This window comes from Scyliorhinus torazame, chromosome 13 (genome assembly GCF_047496885.1).
Source record: "Scyliorhinus torazame isolate Kashiwa2021f chromosome 13, sScyTor2.1, whole genome shotgun sequence".
In the NCBI taxonomy this organism is placed as follows: Eukaryota; Metazoa; Chordata; class Chondrichthyes; order Carcharhiniformes; family Scyliorhinidae; genus Scyliorhinus; species Scyliorhinus torazame.
Window position 1 is genome coordinate 611,648 of NC_092719.1, and position 24,708 is coordinate 636,355.

The window sequence follows — 24,708 nt, forward strand, 5'->3', positions numbered from 1 at the left end:
GGCTGCTGTTGCTGGTAGTCACTGTTTGCTGAGTTTTAACTATGGATTGAAACAGTTCACTCCTGGAACCATGTTTTGTTATGCTCTTGTCGTAGCATAAGCTGCTTCCTTGATGTGCACTCTGACAAAGGAAGGTTCAGACTTGGAGATAGCTTTAACACGTTTATTAACTATTGACAATTCTCCTACTTGGATTTGACGCTACTGTTAATCCTGCTATAGCTACTCAGACTGACGAACCAGTCTTCTACAATCCACGTGGTGGGTTTGATGTTCAATCAGCCCTGTGTCTGTACTCACTGAGTGTCTCCACTGGAAAGAGACTGAGCATGTGTGCTGTGTCCTTTTATATGGGTTGGTGTAATGCCCTCCTGTGGTAGTGTCACCTCTGTGTGTATCGTGACTGCCCATTGGTCGTGTCCTATCTTACTGACCTATTGGTTGACTGCCTGTGTGTCATGTCTCTGGTGTTCCCTCTAGTGTCTAGCTAGATATAGTGTATGTACATTAACCCTTTGTGTAGTGACAGTGATGTATATCTTGTTGTGAAGACTGTAACTGTTCATGTGATTATCTCTGTGCAGGTGGTGAGGGAGAGCACCATTGTTTTAACTCTCTCTAGACCTTGCCAGGAAAAATACTAGCATCGCCAGAAAGAGTGGTCTCATTCAGTGGCCTAGCTTGCTGTTCCTACTGAATTTTGGGAGACTGGCACATCACATGACCTGGTCTTTGTTCGCATCGCACTCACACTTGTCAAGTGAGTAAGCCCATATGCTCCAAGGCGGTGACGCAAGATGTGCAAGTTAAACAGTTCTGATCTGGGAGCATCAACCTCCCTAACCATTCAAACTTATGAGCTTTATTCCCCAAGAATGGTATTGTGCAAAGGAAAACAGCTGTTAAAATATTGAGTCTTGTGCCTCAAGTTTAACGTGATGTTTAAAAGAAAGTCACTTTTCTTCATCTTTGATTCTATAAACTTAGAATCAATTTCTGCAATTGGTCTTTGTAGCTATGTAGTTCTCTTAACTTTTATTGTTTAGGAATATGTCATGTTATATTTTAAGTGAATCTTCATGCCTTAAGTTTAGCACATCAATCACTTTCAAACACTAGTTTTATTTTGTGTTTTGTATAGACATTGTGTAATAATTATAACTTTGTAATTTTTGTTAGGCTATGCACCGCTCTCCTTCTAATTAACTTATACCAAGCACTGGCAGATGGAACAAAAACATAATTAAAACACATTGATAAGCAATTGTTTTAATGCTGTTCTACAGGACATGCAATAACAATACCTATAGATCAATTAGACATCTAGACCAATGAGTCAATGTTCCCAGACACCACATGCTGTCTTATCTCTGTTAAAGCAGACATCAAAACCATTCTCAGGACCCATTATCTTAGAAGAAAGCAATAAAATTGGATGAAATGACAGAAATTTTATGACAGAGATAGTCCCACGAGTATTGAAACCTTAGGGGGTGCATTAGGAGATAACAGGAAATGACATCAATAGATGACCATCACCCTCGAGAAACCAATCAGAGACTGATTATGCGGCACCTAGGCTAATCAGGGGCTGATCACTTGTTGAATGAGCCAATCAGGAATCAGAAACATCACTGATCATACACATGGGTTGTGGTTTGGAAAGAGTTAAAAAGTACCAACTTTGAACGACCGGGCACACGCTGAATTTGAAACTGATGGTTGCTTGTCAGCTGAAAGCAGAAGACCAGAGGAGTCCAGAGAGTGAGAGTGAGATAGACAGACAAATAGACAGACATACAGACAGGGAGAGAAGACCCCGTGTTGCCTCACACCCTAGGCTGAATCAGGAAGCAAGATCGGTGTTGAGACAATAAAATCGCTGCCTAAATTTATTAAGTGTAACTTTTGTTGCTTAATAAATGTTTCCTGAGTTACATCAGTAAATTGTCTCCGATTGCCTTAATGATTGAGATCTCAAAAGAACCAAATAATATTGAGGAAGTGAACTTGGAGGCTTCCAAGTGTCAGTTGAAAGGAATTCAGGACCGGCATGTTCCTGTGAGGAAGAAGGATAAATATGGCAATTTTCGGGAACCTTGGATAACGAGATATTGTAGGCCTCGTCAAAAAGAAAAAGGAGGCATTTGTCAGGGCTAAAAGGGTGGGAACAGACGAAGCATGTGTGGAATATAAGGAAAGTAGCAAGGAGTCAGGAGGGCTAGAAGGGGTCACGAAAAGTCATTGGCAAATAGGGTTAAGGAAAATCCCAAGGCTTTTTACACATACATAAAAAGCAAGAGGGTAGCCAGGGAAAGGGTTGGCCCACTGAAGGATAGGCAAGGGAATCTATGTGTGGAGCCAGAGGAAATGGGTGAGGTACTAAATGAATACTTTGCATCAGTATTCACCAAAGAGAAGGAATTGGTAGATGTTGAGTCTGGAGAAGGGTGTGTAGATAGCCTGGGTCACATTGAGATCCAAAAAGACGAGGTGCTGGGCGTCTTGAAAAATATTAAGGTAGATAGGTCCCCAGGGCCTGATGGGATCTACCCCAGAATACTGAAGGAGGCTAGAGAGGAAATTGCTGAGGCCTTGACAGAAATCTTTGGATCCTCACTGTCTTCGGGTGATGTCCCGGAGGACTGGAGAATAGCCAATGCTGTTCCTCTGTTTAAGAAGGGTAGCAAGGATAATCCGGGGAACTACAGGCCGGTGAGCCTTACGTCAGTGGTAGGGAAATTACTGGAGAGAATTCTTCGAGACAGGATCTACTCCCATTTGGAAGCAAATGGACGTATTAGTGAGAGGCAGCATGGTTTTGTGAAGGGGAGGTCGTGTCTCACTAACTTGATAGAGTTTTTCGAGGAGGTCACAAAGATGATTGATGCAGGTAAGGCTTTGGATGTTGTCTGTATGGACTTCAGTAAGGCCTTTGACAAGGTCCCTCATGGTAGACTAGTACAAAAGGTGAAGTCACACGGGATCAGGGGTGAGCTGGCAAGGTGGATACAGAACTGGCTAGGTCATAGAAGGCAGAGAGTAGCAATGGAAGGATGCTTTTCCAATTGGAGGGCTGTGACTAGTGGTGTTCCACAGGGATCAGTGCTGGGACCTTTGCTGTTTGTAGTATATATAAATGATTTGGAGGAAAATGTAACTGGTCTGATTAGTAAGTTTGCAGATGACACAAAGGTTGGTGGAATTGCGGATAGTGATGAGGACTGGCAGAGGATACAGCAGGATTAAGATTGTTTGGAGACTTGGGCGGAGTGATGGCAGATGGAGTTTAATCCGGACAAATGTGAGGTAATGCATTTTGGAAGGTCTAATGCAGGTAGGGAATATCCAGTGAATGGTAGAACCCTCAAGAGTATTGAAAGTCAGAGAGATCTAGGTGTACAGGTCCACAGGTCACTGAAAGGGGCAACACAGGTGGAGAAGATAGTCAAGAAGGCATACGGCATGCTTGCCTTCATTGGCCGGGGCATTGAGTATAAGAATTGGCAAGTCATGTTGCAGCTGTATAGAACCTTAGTTAGGCCACACTTGGAGTATAGTGTTCAATTTTGGTCGCCACTACCAGAAGGATGTGGAGGCTTTAGAGAGGGTGCAGAAGAGATTTACCAGAATGTTGCCTGGTATGGAGGGCATTAGCTATGAGGAGCAGTTGAATAAACTCGGTTTGTTCTCACTGGAACGACGGAGGTTGAGGGGCGACCTGATAGAGGTCTACAAAATTACGAGGGGCATAGACAGAGTGGATAGTCAGAGGCTTTTCCCCAGGGTAGAGGGGTCAATTACTAGGAGGCATAGGTTTAAGGTGCGAGGGGCAAGGTTTAGAGTAGATGTACGAGGCAAGTTTTTTACACAGAGGGTAGTGGGTGCCTGGAACTCGCTACCGGAGGAGGTGGTGGAAGCAGGGACGATAGTGACATTTAAAGGGCATCTTGACAAATACATGAATAGGATGGGAATAGAGGGATACGGACCCAGGAAGTGTAGAAGATTGTAGTTTAGTCGGGCAGCATGGTCGGCACGGGCTTGGAGGGCCAAAGGGCCTGTTCCTGTGCTGTACATTTCTTTGTTCTTTGTTAAACACCTCCAAAAAAACTAACATTTTCATGGGGGAGGCGACGTTTGAAATAATGAGGCTGACATTGCATCAAAAATGGATAATCGTGGAATGGGATTCTGTCAAACACAGGTTGAGAAAGTCTCTAAATATCCAAGTGTTCGGTTCAAATACATTCCATTCTGATTGACAATGCATCAAATGTATGTCATAATTCAACTCTGCAGAAGCAACTTCTGATAGAGACAAGTTCTCCTGCCTACCTTCCCATCGGGCTGCTTGGATTGGGTGAGTTGGTGGTTGCAGGAGGGACATTGTGCAGGGAGGATGAAAGCTGCACCGTTAAACATCATTCAAGTACACCGTCCACCAGTGCAGATGACCTGTGGCAGGTCCTCAATGCAGCTTCGAGCCAGTGCCTCTGAGAAGCGCACTGCTCAAGTGAACAGGAGGAGGTGACGGAGGAGTTGGTAAATGGAGAGAAATAGTGATTTTCAGCTGGGCAAGGATGCCAAGCCCCAGGCATCACACACAAGGTGTGTTTCCTGGACCAGCAACATGAGGTGTATGTCCACACATCACAGATCCCCGTAGTGATGTGGAGGCATTGGGCACAAAATGGTGGAGTGCATTCATCAAATTTTCTCTGCAATGTCCCAAGATTCTGAAAGCGGGAGCTCCTCCATTGCAGTAACAGCCAAACTCTTCACCATCCATATGCAGCACCACTCAGTTAGATAGAGGAGCAGAGCAGCAAGGTGACATGCACTGCATGTTTGACACATTCTGCAGCATTGGCCAGTCAGTGACACTAAGCGCACAGTTATATGGAACAATGTTGTGCCAGATGGTGCTTTCTTGAGTGGTCACACACATCATGAAAATGTTGAGGCATTTGCAGATGATAATGAGGACAGCCACTCCTCACATGCAGCCGTAATCATCACAGCTCTCTGACTGAAAAACTGTCTGTGCGGTTATGCTCCGTGTCAGGTTTTCCTACATTGATGCCAATGACCCATTGGCACCTCCTTGATGAGCAAGACCACCCCTGGGCATGTGGAGACAGGTAAGTTGCTTCCACCCTATACCTACAAGGAAGCATGTGGCCATGAGTGTGGACCTTTGGATCAGTAATTGTAGTTTTATTCCGAATAGGTGACAGTTCCTGTGTTTATCTGAAGGATGAATGAGTCAATATAAGGGTTGTGTTACACTCATACTTGGGTGTTTGCATTCTTTGATAGAGTTTAAAGCAAATAATAATAATATAATTATTATAATTAATAATATAATGATAACTGAAGATGAAAACAATGAACTGAATGGCCTCCTCCTGTGCCATTATGACTCTATGACTCTACAATGGGGAGCAAGTCCAAGGTATGTGTTAGCGAGAGACACTGTGGCCACTGAAGATCTAACATTGGTAACAATGGAAGCATTCCCAGTCGTGCGCATTGTGAGTGCATACCTTCATTCAGACAAAACTGACTTGAAAACTGTCCAACAGGATGAGTGGTCATCAAATCCACTTGATTGGTGCCTTGACTCCTGAGGAACTTCATCAGCCTCAATGCAAAGCCTGGGGCATCAAATGACACCTTCCTCCTCCTCTCAGGAGTGAGACCATTCCAACGCTTCTCTCCCTTCAGGGTCCACATCTCCCTGGAGGGCCAATTTATGGAAATAACAGCAAACTACCACAATCTAGCATTACAGTGGCACAGTGGAGGGCAGCACCATGCACAGTGGTTAGCACGGTTGCCTCACAGCGGCAGGGATCTGGGTTCAATTCCGGCCTCGGGTGACTATCTGTGTGGAGTTTGTACGTTCTCCCCGTGTCTGCGTGGGTTTCCTCCGGGTGCTCCGGTTTCCTCCCACAGTCCAAAGATGTGCAGGTTACGTGGATTGGCCATGATCAATTGCCCCTTTGTGTCCAAAAGGTTGCGTGGAATTACTGGGTTATGGGGATAGGGTGAAGGTGTGGGCCTAGGAAGGGTGCTCTTTCAGGGGGTCAGTGCAGACTCGATGGGCCAAATAGCCTCATTCTGCACTGTATGGACTCTATAGGCTCTATGGATCAGCAACTCCCTTGAGGGAGTGAGCTAGATTGCCCCACTTGATTGGCCTCCTTCTGCACTGTAAATTCTATGATTATCTATGATGATTGGACCAGGCACCGGATCTACTTTGTCAAAGGACTGATGTTCCACTTGATGGTGATCCTTATGATCATATGGCATTGGTTGGAGCGTCTCTGCATTTCTGTTACAGGGTTACATAAAGATGTAAAAACCATATGCAGGATTCTCTATTAGCCGTCGGCAAAATCGGGAAATGTGATTGGACGGAGAATAACTTCTGATGACAAAATCGTGGCAGGTGGCGATTTGAAGCCAAATCGCGATTTTCCGTCACCTCGAGAACGGCATCAATGCATCTCACTCCACACGCACACTAGGCACCGTTTGCATATCATTAGCGGGCCCCACCCGTATTCTCCGGGACCTCCGCAATTCTCCACCTCCGATGGGCTGGTTTCCTGACCGCGCGCTTCACTTGGTCTTTTAAAAATCGTGAACCCGGCTCTGTGGCTGTGAATGGAGAGAGAGGAGGTCCGAAAAGTGTCCAATATCCTCATTCTGCCAGTTGTGCCGCTGGCCGGGGGGCTTCTGCTAGGGTCAGGGGCATTGCGGGCTGTGGGGTCGGGGTGGACGGGCACGGAACACCATTGCCACAAGGCAGCCATGCAGCTGCACACACCTCTGACTGCCCACTGTGAACCCACTGTGTCCCCCTCGGCCACCGCCCTCTGGCCCCAGCTGACCCATCAGCTGTATATCATAATTGGCGATTGGGCGGGGCATCGATGGAATCGGGGGTGGCGCCTGTTTCCGGGTGCACTGCTCTCTCCAAAACGGCATCATCGAGGAGCACGGCACACGGCATTGGGACGGCCTTAGGACGTCACCTAAAGGTCCTCCCCCGAAGCTCCGCCGCGATGGGCCGACTTTCCAATGGCAAGGATCACTTGTGCTCTCAGTTTTCGTCAATCTCGTGGACTGTGTCCAACACCGCTGCAGTTGGGGGGGGGGGGGAGCCGTGCTGCTGGCTGGGAGGGGCTTCAGTGAGGGGGGGGTCCAGGGGGACACTATCTGGCAGGTCAGGTCCGTGCGTGGCCGGCACCCTGTTGTACGGCACGACCGCTGCAGGTCGTCGCCGTGCGCATGCGCGACCATGGATCCGGCCATTCTCCGGCCGTTTAGGCTTGGGAGCTGGGTGTTCTACCCGGTTCCAATGCTAGCCCCTCACTGGTCCCGGAATCGAGGGTTTGCCGACGAATTTGGCGGCGTAAAACGCCACAGTTCCCACGCCGGCATTGGCACTTAGCCGCAAAATCGGAGAATCCAGCCCCTACCTTCAATGGGCATTCTTTACCTCCTCGTAGCCATCCACCAATATTTGCTGTGCGTGAAGAGCTGTGGAACCTGCAATTTCAGGATGAAGGCAGCATGACAGGATAATGTGTACAGGCACTTGCTGTGCCCAGCAACCCGCAGTTGAAGCAGTTAGTGAGGGAAGCCCTTTTTAGATGAATCACTCCGGCTTTTATGGGCCAGGTGGGTACAATCAGTGATGATCTGCATTGACAGGAACCCAGGGATGGAGGCAAATCCTACTGTCCTCTGTAACCGCATTGCTTCATCTGTTGGGAGCTGTTAATGACCTCAGTATCAATTGCTCATCTGTCCTTATTGGGCAGGTTTCCAGGTCCCATTTCCCAATGTCGGTTTCAAAAGCAGACGTACTTAGCTTTGTGAAACTTGTCTTACCCACATGGTGCAATGAAAATTCAGCCCAGTACCAGAGGTAGTATCATCCTGCTGGATATAATTTAACCTCCCATTCATCAGAGAGTATTACTACAGAGCACATTTCTAAAGTATGTTGTAAAGAAATTCCTCACATTTTAGTATTAGTTAATTTATTGGTGGGAAGGAAATCCTCGAGTAATGTCTTCATTGAAAGCTTATGGTATGGGCATGGTTGGAAGATTGGCTAGTGAACAGAGAGTTGGCACAGATGTGTCATTTTCTGGTTGGCAGTGTGTGACGAGTGGTGCACCCAGGGATCTGTGCTGGCGCCTCAACATTTACAATTTATATAAATGAATTGCATGAAGGATCTGAAGATATTGTTGCCAAATTTGCTGATGACACATAGATAGGTAAGAAAGTAAATTGTGAGGAGGATGTAAGGAGGCTACAAAGGGACATAAATAACCTAAATGAGTGGACAACACTGGCAAATGGGTGATAATGTGGGAAAATGTGAAACTGTCCATTTTGACAGGAAGTATTAAAAAATAAGCGTATTATCAAAATGGTGAGAGATTGCCGAGCTCTGAGGTGCAGAGGGATCTGGGTGTCTTAGTGCATGAATCACAAAAGGCTGGTGGACAGGTACAGAAACTAATTCGGAAAACTCATAGAATGTTTTGTTTAGTGTGAGGGGAACTGATTATAAAAGTAGGGAGGTTCTGCTTCAATTGTACAGGACATTGGTGAGAGCACATCTGGAGTATTGTACTAGTCACCTGTCTAAGGAAAGGTGTAAATACTTTTCAAGATGTACATGGAAGGTTTACTAGATTAATACCCGGAATGGGCGGGTTGACTTATGAGGAAAGGTTGGAGAGGTTTGGTTTGTATCCGCTGGTGTTTAAAAGAGTAAGAGATGACTTGATTGAAACCTTTAGATCCTGAGGGGTGTTAACAAGTGGATGTGGAGAGGATGTTTCCTCTTGTCAGAGATTTGGGGTCACTGTTTAAAAATAAGAGGTCGCTGATTTAAGACAGAAATGAGGAGGACATTTTTCTTTCAGAGGGTTTTGAGTCTTTGGAACTCTCTCCTCAAAAGGCAGTGGAAGCACAGTCTATTTTTAAGGCTCAGCAAGATAGATTCTTGATGACCAGGTCAGGAACTGGGAGGGTGGGGTTGAAAGGTTATCGGGGTTTGACCAGAAGGTGGAGTTATGATCTTATTGAATGGGGGAGCAGGCTCGAGGGGCTGAATAGCCTTATCCTGCTTCTAATTTGTATGTTCGTATGTAAGTGTTCCAGGATAACTCCGCAGTAAATGGAACAATGTCTAACTAGTCCATGCTCAGGAAATATACAATGAGTGAGTGTCTATCTTTGGGCAGACACACGCAATGGAAGCTGTTAATTTCCCTGTGAAATGGCCGAGCAAGCCACTCAGTTCAAGCACAATTAAGGATGGGTGACAAATGTGGCCAGGAACACCCACAGACCATGAAAGAATTTTAAAATGCTGAAAATGCAAATTTCTCCGATGACAGCATGGTTTGTTGGGATTGGGTAGCTGGAGAATGGGTCTCAAGCTCAAGAATTTGTGTCACCACCGCCTTGGTTCACTGAACAAATACTTTTGCTCATATCATGGGTGTGATTTTCTTTGAAGGGTGCTTGACAGATAAATACGGTCAAACTATGATTTCTTTCTCTGAAAAGCGAATGATGTTTGAACAAAAATGTATTCTCCCTGAACATTTCTTGCTCTGTAATTGATCGATGAAAACCAAACCCCATAGCAGTGTAGCCATGGAATATTTAACAGCCTGAATATCTACAAACATCTCAACAAAAAACAACATCCATGAAGAGGAAGATTTTAAATGTACATATCCTTCAGGAATATCCTTCGGGAATATTGATTTTATCTGACAGGTGATGAATTTCAATTTACGCCCTCTCAAAGGCGACTCACTGAAATAATGTCAATCAGTCAAAACATACTGAAATAATTGAGGCAATGAAACCTATTTTTTGGGATGTTGGACAAGTATACCATTATTTTTCATTCTCCCAGTTTAATGCATGTTTTTCAATTATTCTTTCAACACCATCTTTCATGTGTTCTGCTCCCCAGTCTGTGCCAGTTAAGTCGACAGTACTAATTCCAGAGGCTTTGTGGAGAATCAATACTGAAGCTAAACTGTGAATTGGTGGTGAACATGCCATTTGGTGCCAAGGAATATTTGAAATTGTTGCTTTAAGGTTTTTCCTATTGGTGGCAAAATCAAACATATTTGATCACCAGCGACGTCTGTTATAGGGAAAAGAATTGGAGAAATATATTTTGTTCCTCAGCACTGCTGTATTTTTACCCAATTATTGATCTTCCATTTTACAAATTGTTTTCACTATGTTGTTCTCAATGTCATAAATGTGTTTCTCGGGGTAATTCCACATTTGCTGGATTTGTTTAAGAAAAGCCGCACATGCAGAAGGTGAGTTTGATTTTAAACATATTTTCAACCTCAGTTAACAGAACCTTTGCACATTTGCAACCCTGGCCACATTTGCCCAACAGGGACTAATGGGAAGACAGGAAGTGAACAGTAAATCCGTAAAGAAGGAATATCCCTACCGGATAGGAGAAAAGATTCAGTCCAAAGCCTGGAGACACAGTGAGAGCACAGAAGGGAAGAATATTGCAAGATTTAAACGCCACAGACGCATCGGTATAAGTAGATTAAGGGATTTTGGGGGGAAATATTTTATCTTTTTGTTATGTTATCAGATTATATTTGGTTGCCTCAGAGATTGGTGCTTTCCTGCGGGAGTTTAGTCCCATGAATCAGTAGGATTATGCTGATGGTTTTGAGTAATTGAGAAAATCTTGACAGTCAATTTTTTTTCCACTGTGAAGCAGCTTAAGCTGTGAGTGGAGACTGCAGGATATGAGAATACTGGGGAGAGTCTTGAGTGTCTCATAGAGGGGTAGAGGCTGCAGAAGCACAAGGCAGGGGGGCTATGGAAGCTATAGGGAGAGTTGCAAATAGCTTGGATGGGGGTAGAGGTTTTAGGAGCTGTGGATACAGATACAGAAGCACTGGGAGGGAGAGGTGGTTCTTGTGTTTGTGAGCCTTGAGAAGGATATCGAAATACAGCACACTAACCATTTCCAATAGATGGCACAATTCCTTCAATACAGAGAAATATTTTCTGTTGGAAGATTGGGTTGCTCTCTGGTGGAGGCTTCGCCTGCTCCACTGAATCTGTGGAATTCTCTATCCCAGAGTGCAGCGGACACCGGAACACTAAACACATTGGAGGCGATAGATGGGTTTTTAATTAATAGCGGGATGAAGGGCTGTGGGAAGGTGGAGGTGAGGCAGGGATGTGATCAGCCACAATCCTATTGAATGGCGGAGGAGCTCGAGGGGCTGAATTACCGACTCCTGCTCCTAGTTCTCACGTTAACACAAAGTCAGCAACTGGAAGCTGAGTAAAATACCCCAAACTCTCTGAGGCGAAATACTGTTTTACAGATGTTAGTTCGGAAATGCATCAAATGAGCGGCTCATTTCAAATATCCTTTCCACCTGGTGAGGAACCAATTATCCTCCATTCAGCATTCTTCATCGCTACTGGCCATGATGAAAATCAAGAACTTAGCATGTGGGTAACCGTAGTTCCGATAATTCCTTGACAATGTGTTGACGTTACAATATCCTAAGTGAACCGTAACAAGCAACTCTGATATTTCACAGGGTATTTTGCTTTCTTGTAATTTTTAGCAGACATTCCTCCCCAATATGAAGAGATGCCTCCAGGTGTTCCATATTAAAACATGAGGGGCTGAATAAAATTCCGAGGAATTGACAGGTAATTCAATGTGTTGCCAATGGGAAGGTTTATCTTAATGAGAATCAACAGTATAAAAACCATGAAGTCCAAACAAATCCCAAAGTTGAAACATGGCTGAACGTCAAATTCATCAGGAATTAGCTTTAATTTGACTTCATCACGTTACCAAGGTGTTTCACTAAAATGTTGATAGTCACAAGTCATCCTGCCCAAAGGTGAACATACACAGAACCTTTGCACATTTCATAAAATATACCTGTCAGTATTATTGCTCTGGACGATTTCATTTCTTCCAAGATACACAAATTGGGATTTTCATCAGACCACATAACCTTTTTAAATGCTCGGCTGTAAGGAAGAATATTCCTCAGACAGCACTTGCAAAGTTTATCAAAAACATTTTAGCCACATTATGATCAGAAAAGCACCTCAGAAACAATTATTCTAAAATGCACCAAATATTGCTAAAAGATTAAGCATATGTTGTGCATGATTTCAGTCCTTTGAGTAATTTATTATCCATACATAGTGGACAATCTTCTGGTAATATAATTTCAATAAAGTGCTTTGTGTGTCAGTAATTTCCTTCATCATCTATTTGCTATTATTAAATTATTATTATTTTCTATGATCTCGGTGTTATTATTATGACCTAGAATGATAATGAAATCCTATATTGGGCGACACCTCCTCATGTCCTCAGCAGTAACACGCAGGCAGAACAAAAATGATTAGCCTAAATTTTACAAGTTCCAAGACATGAAAACTGCATTAGAAGAAATGGTTCTTAACTTGAAGATCAATATAAAACTTTCTCGCTCGGGGAAAAGTCAGCAAAACAACAATTGTGAAATTTCCACAAATGTGAATTGAAATGCCAAATATACAAATGTTACTTGTAAAAATGATATCATTTCTATTATAGAGAAATGTAATAATTTCCTACCTCTGTTAAATGTGGCGTTGGATTAAATCCACAGAGATTGCATACAACAGCCTTGCATTGTGTACATGTGTCGAAGTTAGGAGGAGCATCGGAACCAATATTCAGAGCGGTTTTACAAAGAGGGCAAGCGGTCTTTGATGGAGCAGCAATTTCACTTTCCAAGGGTTTGGTTCCCTTCTTGATGGTTTCTACTGCTTGCCTGTTTGCTTTTTCTTGTGCTGTCACAGCAGCCTTCTGATCACTGGGATGTGCTGCTGGAGGTTTAGCTTCTCTTTTACCAATGTCACGTTTAGGAGATTGCTGCGAAGCAGTGCTCTCCTTGGAGGTTGTCTGAGCTGCAGTTGGAGGTACAGCAGAAGGTTGCTTTGCAGCATGTCCATGTGGATCTTGTTGCTGTGGTGCCGTTGACATCAAGGTTGAGGCTTGGCTGAACAGTGATGCCCCGAACCCAAAGAGTTTGCCAGTGACAGTCTCTTGAGGAGTTGATGGCTGGAACGGAGGGGGCTGTGCAGCACCCCCCAGGTTGAGGCTGAAACGCCTCGACTGTTCCGCCGCTTTCGGAGCTTTTTGAGGCTCTGGTGGAATTTGTGATGGTACAGCTTTACCAAGTCCGGGTTTCTGAGTTGGTTTTGCTTGTTCTTCCTTTGGGTGGCCAGTCTTGGGTTCCGCTTTCAAAGCAGGCTGTTTGATCAGATCAGGAGCAGGGACACTAATCGGTTGCTTTCCGTGTGGTGGTTTTTCCACTAAGACTGGTTTCTGGATCTGCTCTGGTTGCTTCTGCTGAGCCACATCCTGCTTCGGAGTCTTTATCCCAGGGCCAGGCTCTGTCCCTGGAACAATATTTCCCTTTCTTTGCAACTGTGTTTTAGGACCAGACACTTCCTCTTTCTTAGTGAGCTGCTGGAGCGGTGTGGCTAACCTTGTTTGTTCTGCTCTCGTACTTTCGTCAGAGCCTTTTTGCTGAACAGCTGGTTGAACCTGGGGACCCAGTGAAGGTTGTTTACTCTCTGGTACTGGAGTGGTGGAAATGACTTGTGGGGGCTTGTTCACATCTTGCTGGCTCTTTACATCCACCAGCTGCTGAGATGGTTTAACTAGTTTTGGTTTCTGGGTTGTTTGCTGTTTTGCTGGTTGGTCGCGAGGCCCATGTGATGGCTGTTTGGCTTTCAGTGGGGGAGAGGCAGCCATTGATTGCTGCTTAGTCAGCACGGGCTGCTTTCTGGATCCAGTCTGTGATAATGACTTGGCTTGTTCAGGTTTTTGAGCTGCCTGCTGAACTGGAGCCTGTTTGGCTATCTGTGGGACCGAGGAAGTTGCTCCCGGCTGCTTGGGCTGCAGAGGCTGTGACTTGGATCCAGGGACTGAGGTCATGTCCATGCCAAGGGCTCTTTGCATCTGACAATTTAAACAAAGCCATTCTCTGACCTGTAAATAATGAGCATAAAAACATATAATACGTCAAAAACAATTTGCATTGAATCAGATCTGTTCGTAGCTAACCAACTATTTAAATTAGCAAACATCATCCTTTCTTTTTGCTAAGATGCACACTGATCATTTTAATACAATTAGTTTTATTTCCTCATTAACAATTTCTGGTCAATTAACACTACTAACTATTTCTGCTCAGAACCCTTTGCCATTGCTGAATGATTTTAACTATCTATTCCCAAACTATAATCTTGATTAAAAAGGACAATTTTAGATGACCTCTTCAAGCCATGCTTATGAATTGAAAAATATTAAATATTAAAGATCACTGCATTTTGGAAAACAGTGTTTTTCCATTACAGTGAAATAGACATGATTTATATTGTTTATAAAAAGTGGCATCAGTTATTTTGTAGATATTCCAGGGTTTTTATTGATATCGGCCCCCATTTAATTACGTTCATTACTGAAATTCAAACATGCCCCATTGTTTCTGGAGCCAGGGCTCAATGCTTGTGATCAGCAGCAAGTAACGATACTCACTCACCATAAACATCAAAGCAACAATCTCTCTGCTCGGAATTTTCCTCTCCAGCCAGAGAGAGTAATTGCAGTGCCCTTTCCAGGAAGTTTCCAATATGGAATTGGAATAATGTCACCAAGCCCCCCGAGAAACCAAAAGCAAAAATGGAATTTCACAGCAACACAATCAGGAAACAAAATGGAGTAAAATAAAATCACTTTTCTAAATGTTTACATGGGAGCAAATTAGAGATTCGGGACTCTACATGGGCCAAAGGTAGAAACTAAAGTACTTTGCAAAAACATTTTTTTAAATTTAGCCTAAAATCTGCTGATTAATTTTAGAATTGCAGAGTGCTGTGAAACTTGTATTTTTTCAGGGCCAGTTATGTTATCAAACTTGGTTGACCTTTTCTGTCTTAAAAACAGTTCCATCTGATTGAAAAAGGTGTCACTTTTTATGGGGTTTTAAGTGGCGATGTGGGATTGGGAAAGTTGTCACTTGGTTCAATGACTTCCAGCTTGGGAGAGGCCACAGCACAGCCTGAGTCAATGCTCAGAGTGACGGAGCATTACTTCCGGATATCCATGCTCATCTGCACATATCCCACATCCCAAATTTATGGTCCATTTCAGAGGGGTCAGGACAGCAATTGTTGACAGTTTTCCTCAACCTCCACATAATCCAGGCCCATATATTCCAGTCCTTAATTGAATTAAACAGAAAGGGTTATGAAGGTCTAGAAGATCACAAAAATTGTGTTTTTCAAGACAGATGTTGCATGTATGGATTTTAAGGTATTAATAAAGTGTCACATAACAGACTGAGTAAAGGTTAAAGGGACGAGGCAGTGTGAATCTGAAATCAGCTAAAGGACAGAAAGCAGACAGCAGTAATAAATCAGACCAGTATCCCTTTTCATCAGCCTGCACTTGGGTATGGGAGTATAATTTCAAAGTTTGGAAATTAAGTAAACTATGAGAAACAGTATTCAGAGAATCCCTACAACGCAGAAGGAGGCTATTTGGCCCATCGGGTTTACACAGACCCTTTTGAAAGAGCCCCCTACCTAGGCTCACTCCCCAATCCTATTCCTGTAACACCATAACCCCACCTAATCTTTGGACATTAAGGAGCAATTTAGTATGGTCAATCCACCTAATCTTTCTTTTTAATAAATTTAGAGTACCCAATTTATTTTTTCCAATTAAGGGGCAATTTAGCGTGGCCAATTCACCTACCCTGCACATTTAGATAGTTACATGGGTAAGATGGGTATAGAGGGTTATGGGCCAAGTGCGGGCAACTGGGACTAGCTTAATGGTAAAAACTGGGCGGCATCGACTGATTGGGCCGAAGGGCCTGTTTCCATGCTGTAAACGTCTATGATTCTATGATTCTATGATCTTTTGGGTTGTGGGGGCGAAACCCACGCAAAGACAGGGAGAATGTGCAAACTCCACAAGGACATTGACCCAGCAATCCACCTAACCTGCACATCTTTGGATACTATTTAGGCGTATATAGGAAGGACAGGCATAAAAGAAAAGGTGGTGGTGTGGCACTACTGGTTAAAGAGGAAATTAAGACAGTAGTGAGAAAGGATATTAGCTCTGACAATGTGGAATCTGTATGGGTAAAGTTGAGAAATACCAAGGGACAAAAAACATTAGTGGGTGTCAGAAATAGAGCCCGCCCAAACTGCAGTGGTGAAGTTGAGAATGGCATTAAACACGAAATTAGAGATGCATGTAATAAGAGAATATCGGTGATCATGGGTGATTTTAATCTTCACATATATTAGGCAAATCAAATTAGTCACAATGCCGTAGAGGAGGAATTCCTGGAGTGTATACGGGGTGGTTTTCTTGACCAATACATGGGGGAACCAACTAGAGAGCAGGCCATCTTAGACTGGGTACTGTGTAATGCGGAGGGAATCATTGCCAATCTGGCTGTACGAGACCCCTTGGGGATGAGCGACCATAACATGATAGAATTTTTTATCAAGATGGAGAGTGAAGTAGTTGATTTGGAGACTAGAATTTTAATAAAGGGAACTATGAAGATATGAGGCGTGAGTTGGCCGTGGTAGATTGGGGAGAGTTACTTAAAGGGATGACAGTGGATAGCCAATGGCAAACATTCAAGGAACGTATGGGGGAACTACAGCACCTGTTCATTCCTGTCTGGCACAAAAGCAAAAGCAAAGGGATAAGAGGGCCAATCCATGGCTCACAAAGGAAATTAGAAATAGTATCCGATCCTAGGAAGGAGCATCCAGATTGGCCAAGTAAAATAATGGGCGCGATTCTCCGAGCCCCGCGCCGGTCCAGAGAATCGCCGCAACCGCACTACGCCACCCCGACGCTGGCGCGTGATTCTCCGAGGTGCAGCGTATCATGCAGGAAAGGATGTCCCGAAGTGTGATACATTGGCATCCATGCAGACACTGCGGCAACGGACGAACGGACATCGCGCAACAATCATCAGGCAGGAATGTTCCCTTCCAGTCGGGGAACACTTCAGCAGTCAAGGGCATTCAGCCTCTGATCTCCGGGTAAGCGTGCTTCAAGGCAGCTTTCAGGACGCGAGACAACGCAGAATCGCCGAGCAGAAACTTATATTCAAGTTCTGCACACATGAGTATGGCCTCAACCGTGACCTTGGATTCCTGTCGCATTACATTCACCCCCCACCATCTGGCCTGGGCTTGTGAAATCCTACCAACTGTCCTGGCTTGAGACAATTGACACCTCTTTAACCTGGGGTTACCCCTCTCTCTGGATCTGTAAAGGCTTAATTACCTGCCAATGCTTGCATTCAAAGTATCATCTTGCATCTTTGACTTTATATATCTATGTTTCTGGAACCTACCTCTTCATTCACTGGAGAAAGGAGCAGTGTTCCGAAAGCTAGTGATTCGAAACAAACCTGTTGGACTTTAACCTGGTGTTGTAAGACTTCTTACAATGCTCACCCCAGTCCAACGCCGGCATCTCCACATCTTATATGGGCAGCACAGTAGCACAGTGGTTAGCACTGTTGCTTCATAGCACCAGGGACCCTGGTTCGATTTTCGGCTTGAGTCACTGTCTGTGTGGAGTCTGCACGTTCTCCCCGTGTCTGCGTGGGTTTCCTCCGGGTGCTCCAGTTTCCTCCCACAAGTCCCGAAAGACGTGCTTGTTAGGTGAATTGGACATTCTGAATTCTCCCTCTGTGTACCCGAACAGGTGCCAGAGTGTGGCGACTAGGGGCTTTTCACAGTAACTTCATTGCAGTGTTAATGTAAGTCTACTTGTGACAATAATAAAGATTATTATTGAAATAAGCAGGCACAAAACAGATAAAAATTTAATTTTAGTTTTTTTAGGCCAGTACAGGATGTGGCCGTCGCTGGTTAGGCTAACATCTATTGCCCCAATTGCCCTCGAAAAGATGGTGTAGTCCATGTAATGTACACTGACAGTGTTCAGTTTCTGGCCAATGAGAACCGCCCAGGATGTTGATAGTGGGGGATTCAATGATGTTAAAGCCATTTAATGCCAAGGGGGAATGGTTAGATTCTCTCTTGTTGGAGATGACCTTTGCCCTGCACTTGTGTGGTGTGAAACTAATGTAGAAAGTGTGACGTTAGGCACCTTAGAAGGAAAATTGAGGAGAGGCAATAGAAGTTAATTATGTACAAATTTGAATGGGGTGCAGCTTCCCATACTCAAATCTGGGAAGTGGGCAGGATAAGGTGAGAAATTTGTTCGAAGGCATGCTGGATCTTTGGCATTGGAAACAGACACATTAATTATAAAGCACGGAACTTAAACTTAACCTTTATAAATCATCTGGAGCAGTGTGCTCAGTTCTGGGCACCACACCTTTGGAAGGATATCAGGGCCCCCGGAGAGGGTGCGGAGGATATTCCCGAGGTACAAAGAACAAAACAGCACAGGAACAGGCCCTTCGGCCCTCCCAGCCTGCGCCGACCATGGTACCTGCCTAAATTAAAACCGTCTGCACTTACAGAGTCCATATCCTTCCATTCCCACCTTATTCATATATTTGTCCAGATGCCCCTTAAATGCCGCTATCGTCCCTGCTCCCACCCCCTCCCCAGGCAGCGCGGTCCATATATTTACCACCCTCTATGTAAAAACTTGCCACGCACAAAATTGCCTCGCACATCTGTTCTAAACTTTTCCCCACACTCTTTAAACCTATGTCCCCTAGTACTTGACTCTCCTACCCTAGGAAAGAGCATCTGACTATCCACTCTGTCCATGCCACTCATAATCTTCTAGACCTCTATCAGGTCACCTCTCAACCTCCGTTGTTCCAGTGAGATCAGACTGAGTTTATCTAACCTCTCCTCATAGCTAATGTCCTCCATACCAGACAACATCTTAATAAATTGCTTCTGTATCCACATCCTCCTGGTAGTGTGGCGACCAGAATTGTACACAATATTCCAAATGAGGCCGAACTAAGGTCCTGTACAGCTGCAACATGACTTGCCAATTTTTATATTCAGTGTCCCGACCGATGAAGGCCAGCATGCTGGATGCCTTCTTGACCACCTTCTCCACTTGCGTTGCCACTTTCAGTGATCAGTGGACATGCCCAGATCTCGCTGTCTGTCAGCACTCGCAACAGTTCTACCATTTACTGTGTAATTCCTGCATGCATTGGACCTTCCAAAGTGCATTATCTCACACTTGTCCGGATTAAACTCCATCTGCCATTTCTCCGCCCAAGACTGCAAGTTCATATCTGTTGTATCCTCTGACAATCCTCTTCACTATCCACAACTCCACCAATTTTTGTGTCGTCTGCGAACTTAATCAGACCAGCTACATTTTCTTCCAAATCATTTATATACACCACGTACAACAAAGGCCCCAGAACTGATCCCTGTGGTGCCTGCCCTCTGTGCACAGTGGTACCCTGGCATTGCTGGCCTGGTACCCCGGCAGTGCCATTCTGGGTGCTAGCCTGGCACTGCCAAGGTGCCCAGGTGACATTGCCAAGGTGCCAGGCTGGCATTTTTTATATGGCGGTGATTGGGCCGGGAAGTGTCCTGCGTGAATGTGGGGTTTTCGGGGGCCCGGGGACTTTGGGAGATTGGCCCGATCTCTCACTGCATTGAGGAGTTCCTGCAAGCGGAGCACCTGAGTGCAGAAAACAGGGCTAAGTGCGGCCTCGTCGGGGGTTCCCCCACTGAGGCCCCCCGATACCTGGGTGGGCGTTAGGTAGCAGGGTGTATCTCGGCGCTCCGATCATGGGAAACACCCGACTAATCCTGCGCTATGGGATTCTGTCCCCATTTGTGTAGATCGAGCCTTTGGTCAAAACAGTAGGTCTTAAAGGGATAGTGGGCCAGTGGTAATGTCACTGGCTGAGTAATACAGAGGCCTTTGAAGACACGTATTCAAATCCCACCAAGGCAGCTGGTAGAATTAAAAATTCAATTCATGAACCTGGAATATAAATCTACCTCAGCAATGGTAACCATGGTAACTATCATCAATTGTTACAAAAAGCCATCTGGTTAACTACTTTCCATGAGGGAAGGAAATCTGCAATCCTTTCCTGGTTTCGCCTAATTGTGACTCTCAACCCATATCAATGTGGTTGAATCTTAACTTCCCCCATTTCAAGGCAATTGGGGATCGGCAATGAATGCTCACCTTGTCAGAAATGCCCACATCTCATAAGAACATAAGAACTAGGAGCAGGAGGAGGCCATCTGGCCCCTCGAGCCTGCTCCGCCATTCAATGAGATCATGGCTGATCTTTTGTGGACTCATCTCCACTTTCCGGCCTGAACACCATAACCCTTAATCCCTTTATTCTTCAAAAAACTATCTTTATCTTAAAAACATTTAATGAAGGAGCCTCAACTGCTTCACTGGGCAAGGAATTCCATAGATTCACAACCCTTTGGGTGAAGAAGTTCTTCCTAAACTCAGTCCTAAATCTACTTCCCCTTATTTTGAGGCTATGCCCCCTAGTTCTGCTTTCACCCGCCAGTGGAAACAACCTGCCCGCATCTATCCTATCTATTCCCTTCATAATTTTATATGTTTCTATAAGATCCCCCTGCATCCTTCTAAATTCCAACGAGTACAGTCTCAGTCTACTCAACCTCTCCTCGTAATCCAACCCCTTCAGCTCTGGGATTAACCTAGTGAATCTCCTCTGCACACCCTCCAGCACCAGTATGTCCTTTCTCAAGTAAGGAGACCAAAACTGAACACAATACTCCAGGTGTGGCCTCACTAACACCTTATACAATTGCCACATAACCACCCTAGTCTTAAACTCTATCCCTCTAGCAATGAAGGCCAAAACTCCATTTGCCTTCTTAATCACCTGTAAACCAACTTTTTGCGACTCATGCACTAGCACACCCAGGTCTCTCTGCACAGCAGCATGTTTTAATATTTTATCATTTAAATAATAATCCCTTTTGCTGTTATTCCTACCAAAATGGATAACCTCACATTTGTCTACATTGTATTCCATCTGCCAGACCCTAGCCCATTCACTTAACCTACCCAAATCCCTCTGCAGACTTCCGGTATCCTCTGCACTTTTTGCTTTACCACTCATCTTAGTGTCGTCTGCAAACTTGGACACATTACACTTGGTCCACAACTCCAAATCATCTTTGTAAATTGTGAACAATTGTGGGCCCAACACTGATCCCTGAGGGACACCACTAGCTACTGATTGCCAACCAGAGAAACACCCATTAATCCCCACTCTTTGCTTTCTATTAATTAACCAAACCTCTATCCATGCTAGTACTTTACCCTTAATGCCATGCATCTTTATCTTATGCAGCAACCTTTTGTGTGGCACCTTGACAAAAGCTTTCTGGAAATCCAGATATTCCACTTCCATTGGCTCCCCGTTATCCACCGCACTGGTAATGTCCTCAAAAAATTCCACCAAATTAGTTCGGCACAACCTGCCCTTTATGAACCCATGCTGTGTCTGCCCAATGGGACAATTTCCATCCAGATGCCTCGCTATTTCTTCCTTGATGATAGATTCCAGCATCTTCCCTACTACCGAAGTTAAGCTCACTGGCCTATAATTACCCGCTTTCTGCCTACCTCCTTTTTTAAACAGTGGTGTCACGTTTGCTAATTTCCAATCCGCCGGGACCACCCCAGAGTCTAGTGAATTTTGGTAAATTATCACTAGTGCATTTGCAATTTTCCTAGCCATCTCTTTTAGCACTCTGGGATGCATTCCATCAGGGCCAGGAGACTTGTCTACCTTTAGCCCCATTAGTTTGCCCATCACTACCTCCTTAGTGATAACAATCCTCTCAAGGGAGCAACCTCCATGAGCGAATATGATCCAGATGATGTCACATTAGTTGCCCCTAGACCCAAACCTGGTTAGAGACTGGTCCCGTTTGTTAGACGACGATCCGAGAGAGCCAGCGAGCACGGTCAGAGAAGTTACGAATGAACACCGCGTCGTCAGGTGCGAAGCAGCAAAGAGATCACCATCGAACTGGGCAACACCTTTGTGCATCTTGGTTGTGACGCAGCTTTGTGCCAATGTCCAGCAGAATGAAACTCAGTCGTGTACAAAGTCTACGATCGATGAAGATCTCAGCGGAGGCAGCCCCATGTTCCTGTCTGTGCTGTAGTCCTGTAGGAAAATAAATATCTTGCCAGTCTTATGCCCATCGGTCCGGACATTTCTTGAGCCCCGTTTAACTGTCTGCACGGCCTTCTCAATGGAATGGGGCGGTGCAGACGTGGAGAATCCCGTAGCTCTTCACAAAAAGGGCACACTCTTCACTCGAGAAGGAGACTCCGTTATCGGTCACGCGTACCTCCAGGATTCCGTGGGTGGAAACGTAAATGAGCAGTCACTCAATGGTCACCCGGGAGGTGATCGGCGCCATCCTGTGGACCTCCAGCCACTTTGAGTAGGCATCTACCAGGATGAGAAACATCGAACCCAAGAAGAGACCCTGAAGATCAGCATGCACACGGGCTCAACGGTGCCCCGGCCACTCCCAAGGATGTAGGAGTGCCACCGTGGTGACCTTCTGGTTCTCCTGGCAGATGGAGCACTGCCCAGCCAACATTTCGATATCCGTGTCCAATCCCGGCCTCCAGACGTAACTTCTCACCAGCATTTCATTTTGGACACTCTGGGATGTCTGTTATGAAGATTCTTCAACACGATAGCCTGTCCCTTCACTGGGACAACAACCCTGGTGTCCCACAGGAGGATCCCGTCCTCCATGGTCAACTCCAACAACTTTGAAGAGAAAGCCTTAAACTCCCCTGAAAGCTGCCAATTCAGCACCAGCGGTCGCACCGATAAGTACAGGGTCGGTTTGCGTCTTGTCACGAACACACAAGGCAGTGACAGGCAAGGAGTCCATGAACATAGAACATAAAATGTAGAACATAGAACATACAGTGCAGAAGGAGGCCATTCGACCCATCGAGTCTGCACCAACGCACATAAGCCCTCACTTCCACCCTGTCCCCGTAACCCAATAACCCCTCCTAACCTTTTTGGACACTAAGGGCAATTTAACACGGCCAATCCATCTAACCTGCACGTCTTTGGACTGTGGGAGGAAACCGGAGCACCCGGAGGAAACCCACGCACACACGGGGAGAACGTGCAGACTCCGCACAGACAGTGACCCAGGCCGGGAATCCAACCTGGGACCCTGGCGCTGTGAAGCCACAGTGCTAACCACTTGTGCTACCATGCTGCCCCATAGTAATCAGGACAGTAATCACTTTGTCCGCAGTATGGGTTTGCAGATTTGCTCTGCAGGGGAAGACGGCTCAATGTGTCAGCATGTGCAATCTGGGTCCCTGGGCGATGCTCAAAAGTGTATTCATAAGCAGCCAGTAACAGAGCTTTTCGCTGAATCCTCGCTATGGGTGGGACCGCCTTGTCCTCATGGAAGAGGCCGAGCAATGACCTGTGATAGGTGACAAAAAGAAATGGAGACCATAGACGTGTCGATGAACCCGCTTTACACAGAATATGACCGTCAGACACTCTTTTCCGTTCTGGCATATTTTCTTCTGGCTGCAGCCAGAGTCTGGGAGGCGAAAGTGATTGGACCGTCACGACCGTCACGACCGTCGCCCATCCGATGGGACAAAATTGCCCCAATGCCATACAGTGAAACATCGCACGTGATGAGGAGTCAAAATGTGTCAACACCCCGGAAGCAGATAATCGCCGCTTCATCTTGCTAAGCGTCGTGTCCTGGACCTTGCGTCAAGTCCAAGGCTGGTGGGGGTGGAGGGGAGTGCAAGGATGGTAGCCAAATTCAGAATAAAGCACCCATAATAATTTACTAATCCAAGAAAAGAGTGAAGTTCCGTGGTGTCCCGTTGGTCAGTTTGTTTGTTATTGACAGCACAGAAGAAGGCAATTCAGCCCATCGTGTCTCCACCGCTCCTAAAAGAGCTGCCCAGCTAGTCCCATTCCCAGCTAGTCCCATTCCCAGCTAGTCCCATTCCCCAGCCCTATCTCCGTAACCCTCTAAATTAATCACTTTTAAATATATATCCAGCTCTCTTTTGAAACCTCCGATGGAATCCACCTCCACCACTCCCCCAGGCAGCGCATTCCAAATCCCAACAACTTTCTGAGTAAAGAACTTTCTCCTCATCTCACTCCGAGTTCTCTTGCTGACCATCTTGAAATTGTGACCCCCCTAGTCACTGACATACCAATTAGTGGAAACAAAATATCCTTCTTTACCCTGTCAGAATTGTTCAGAACTTTGAACACCTCAATAAGGTTGCCTCTTAATCTTCTCTGCTCTAAGGAGAACAAGCTCAATTTCTCCAATTCATCCTGGTATCTAAAATTCCTCATTCCTGGTATCATTCGAGTAAATCTCCTCCGCACTCTCTCCAGGGCTTTAACATCCTTCCTTAAATAAGGTGCCCAGAACTGAACACAATACTCCAAATGTGGGCTGACCAATGATTTGTGGAGGTGCAGCATCACTTCCTTGCTTGTATACTCTATGCCTCTATTTATAAAC

The 24,708-nt window shown here is 45.3% G+C and overlaps 1 protein-coding gene across 7 annotated transcripts in view; it reads right to left on the reverse strand.

The window, feature by feature from the left end:
• The window catches only part of pcloa (piccolo presynaptic cytomatrix protein a), a 633,232-nt gene that overhangs the window by 589,939 nt on the left and 18,585 nt on the right, over positions 1 to 24,708 (reverse strand). For all 7 annotated transcript variants that reach the window (XR_011934010.1, XM_072470931.1, XM_072470933.1 and 4 more), the window contains exon 3: positions 12,701 to 14,125. Coding sequence is in view for 6 of the 7 variants with exons in the window: in XM_072470931.1 (XP_072327032.1) it covers positions 12,701 to 14,125 (1,425 nt within the window). In the remaining variant the exon portion in view is untranslated. The remainder of the gene's footprint in view (positions 1 to 12,700; positions 14,126 to 24,708) is intronic.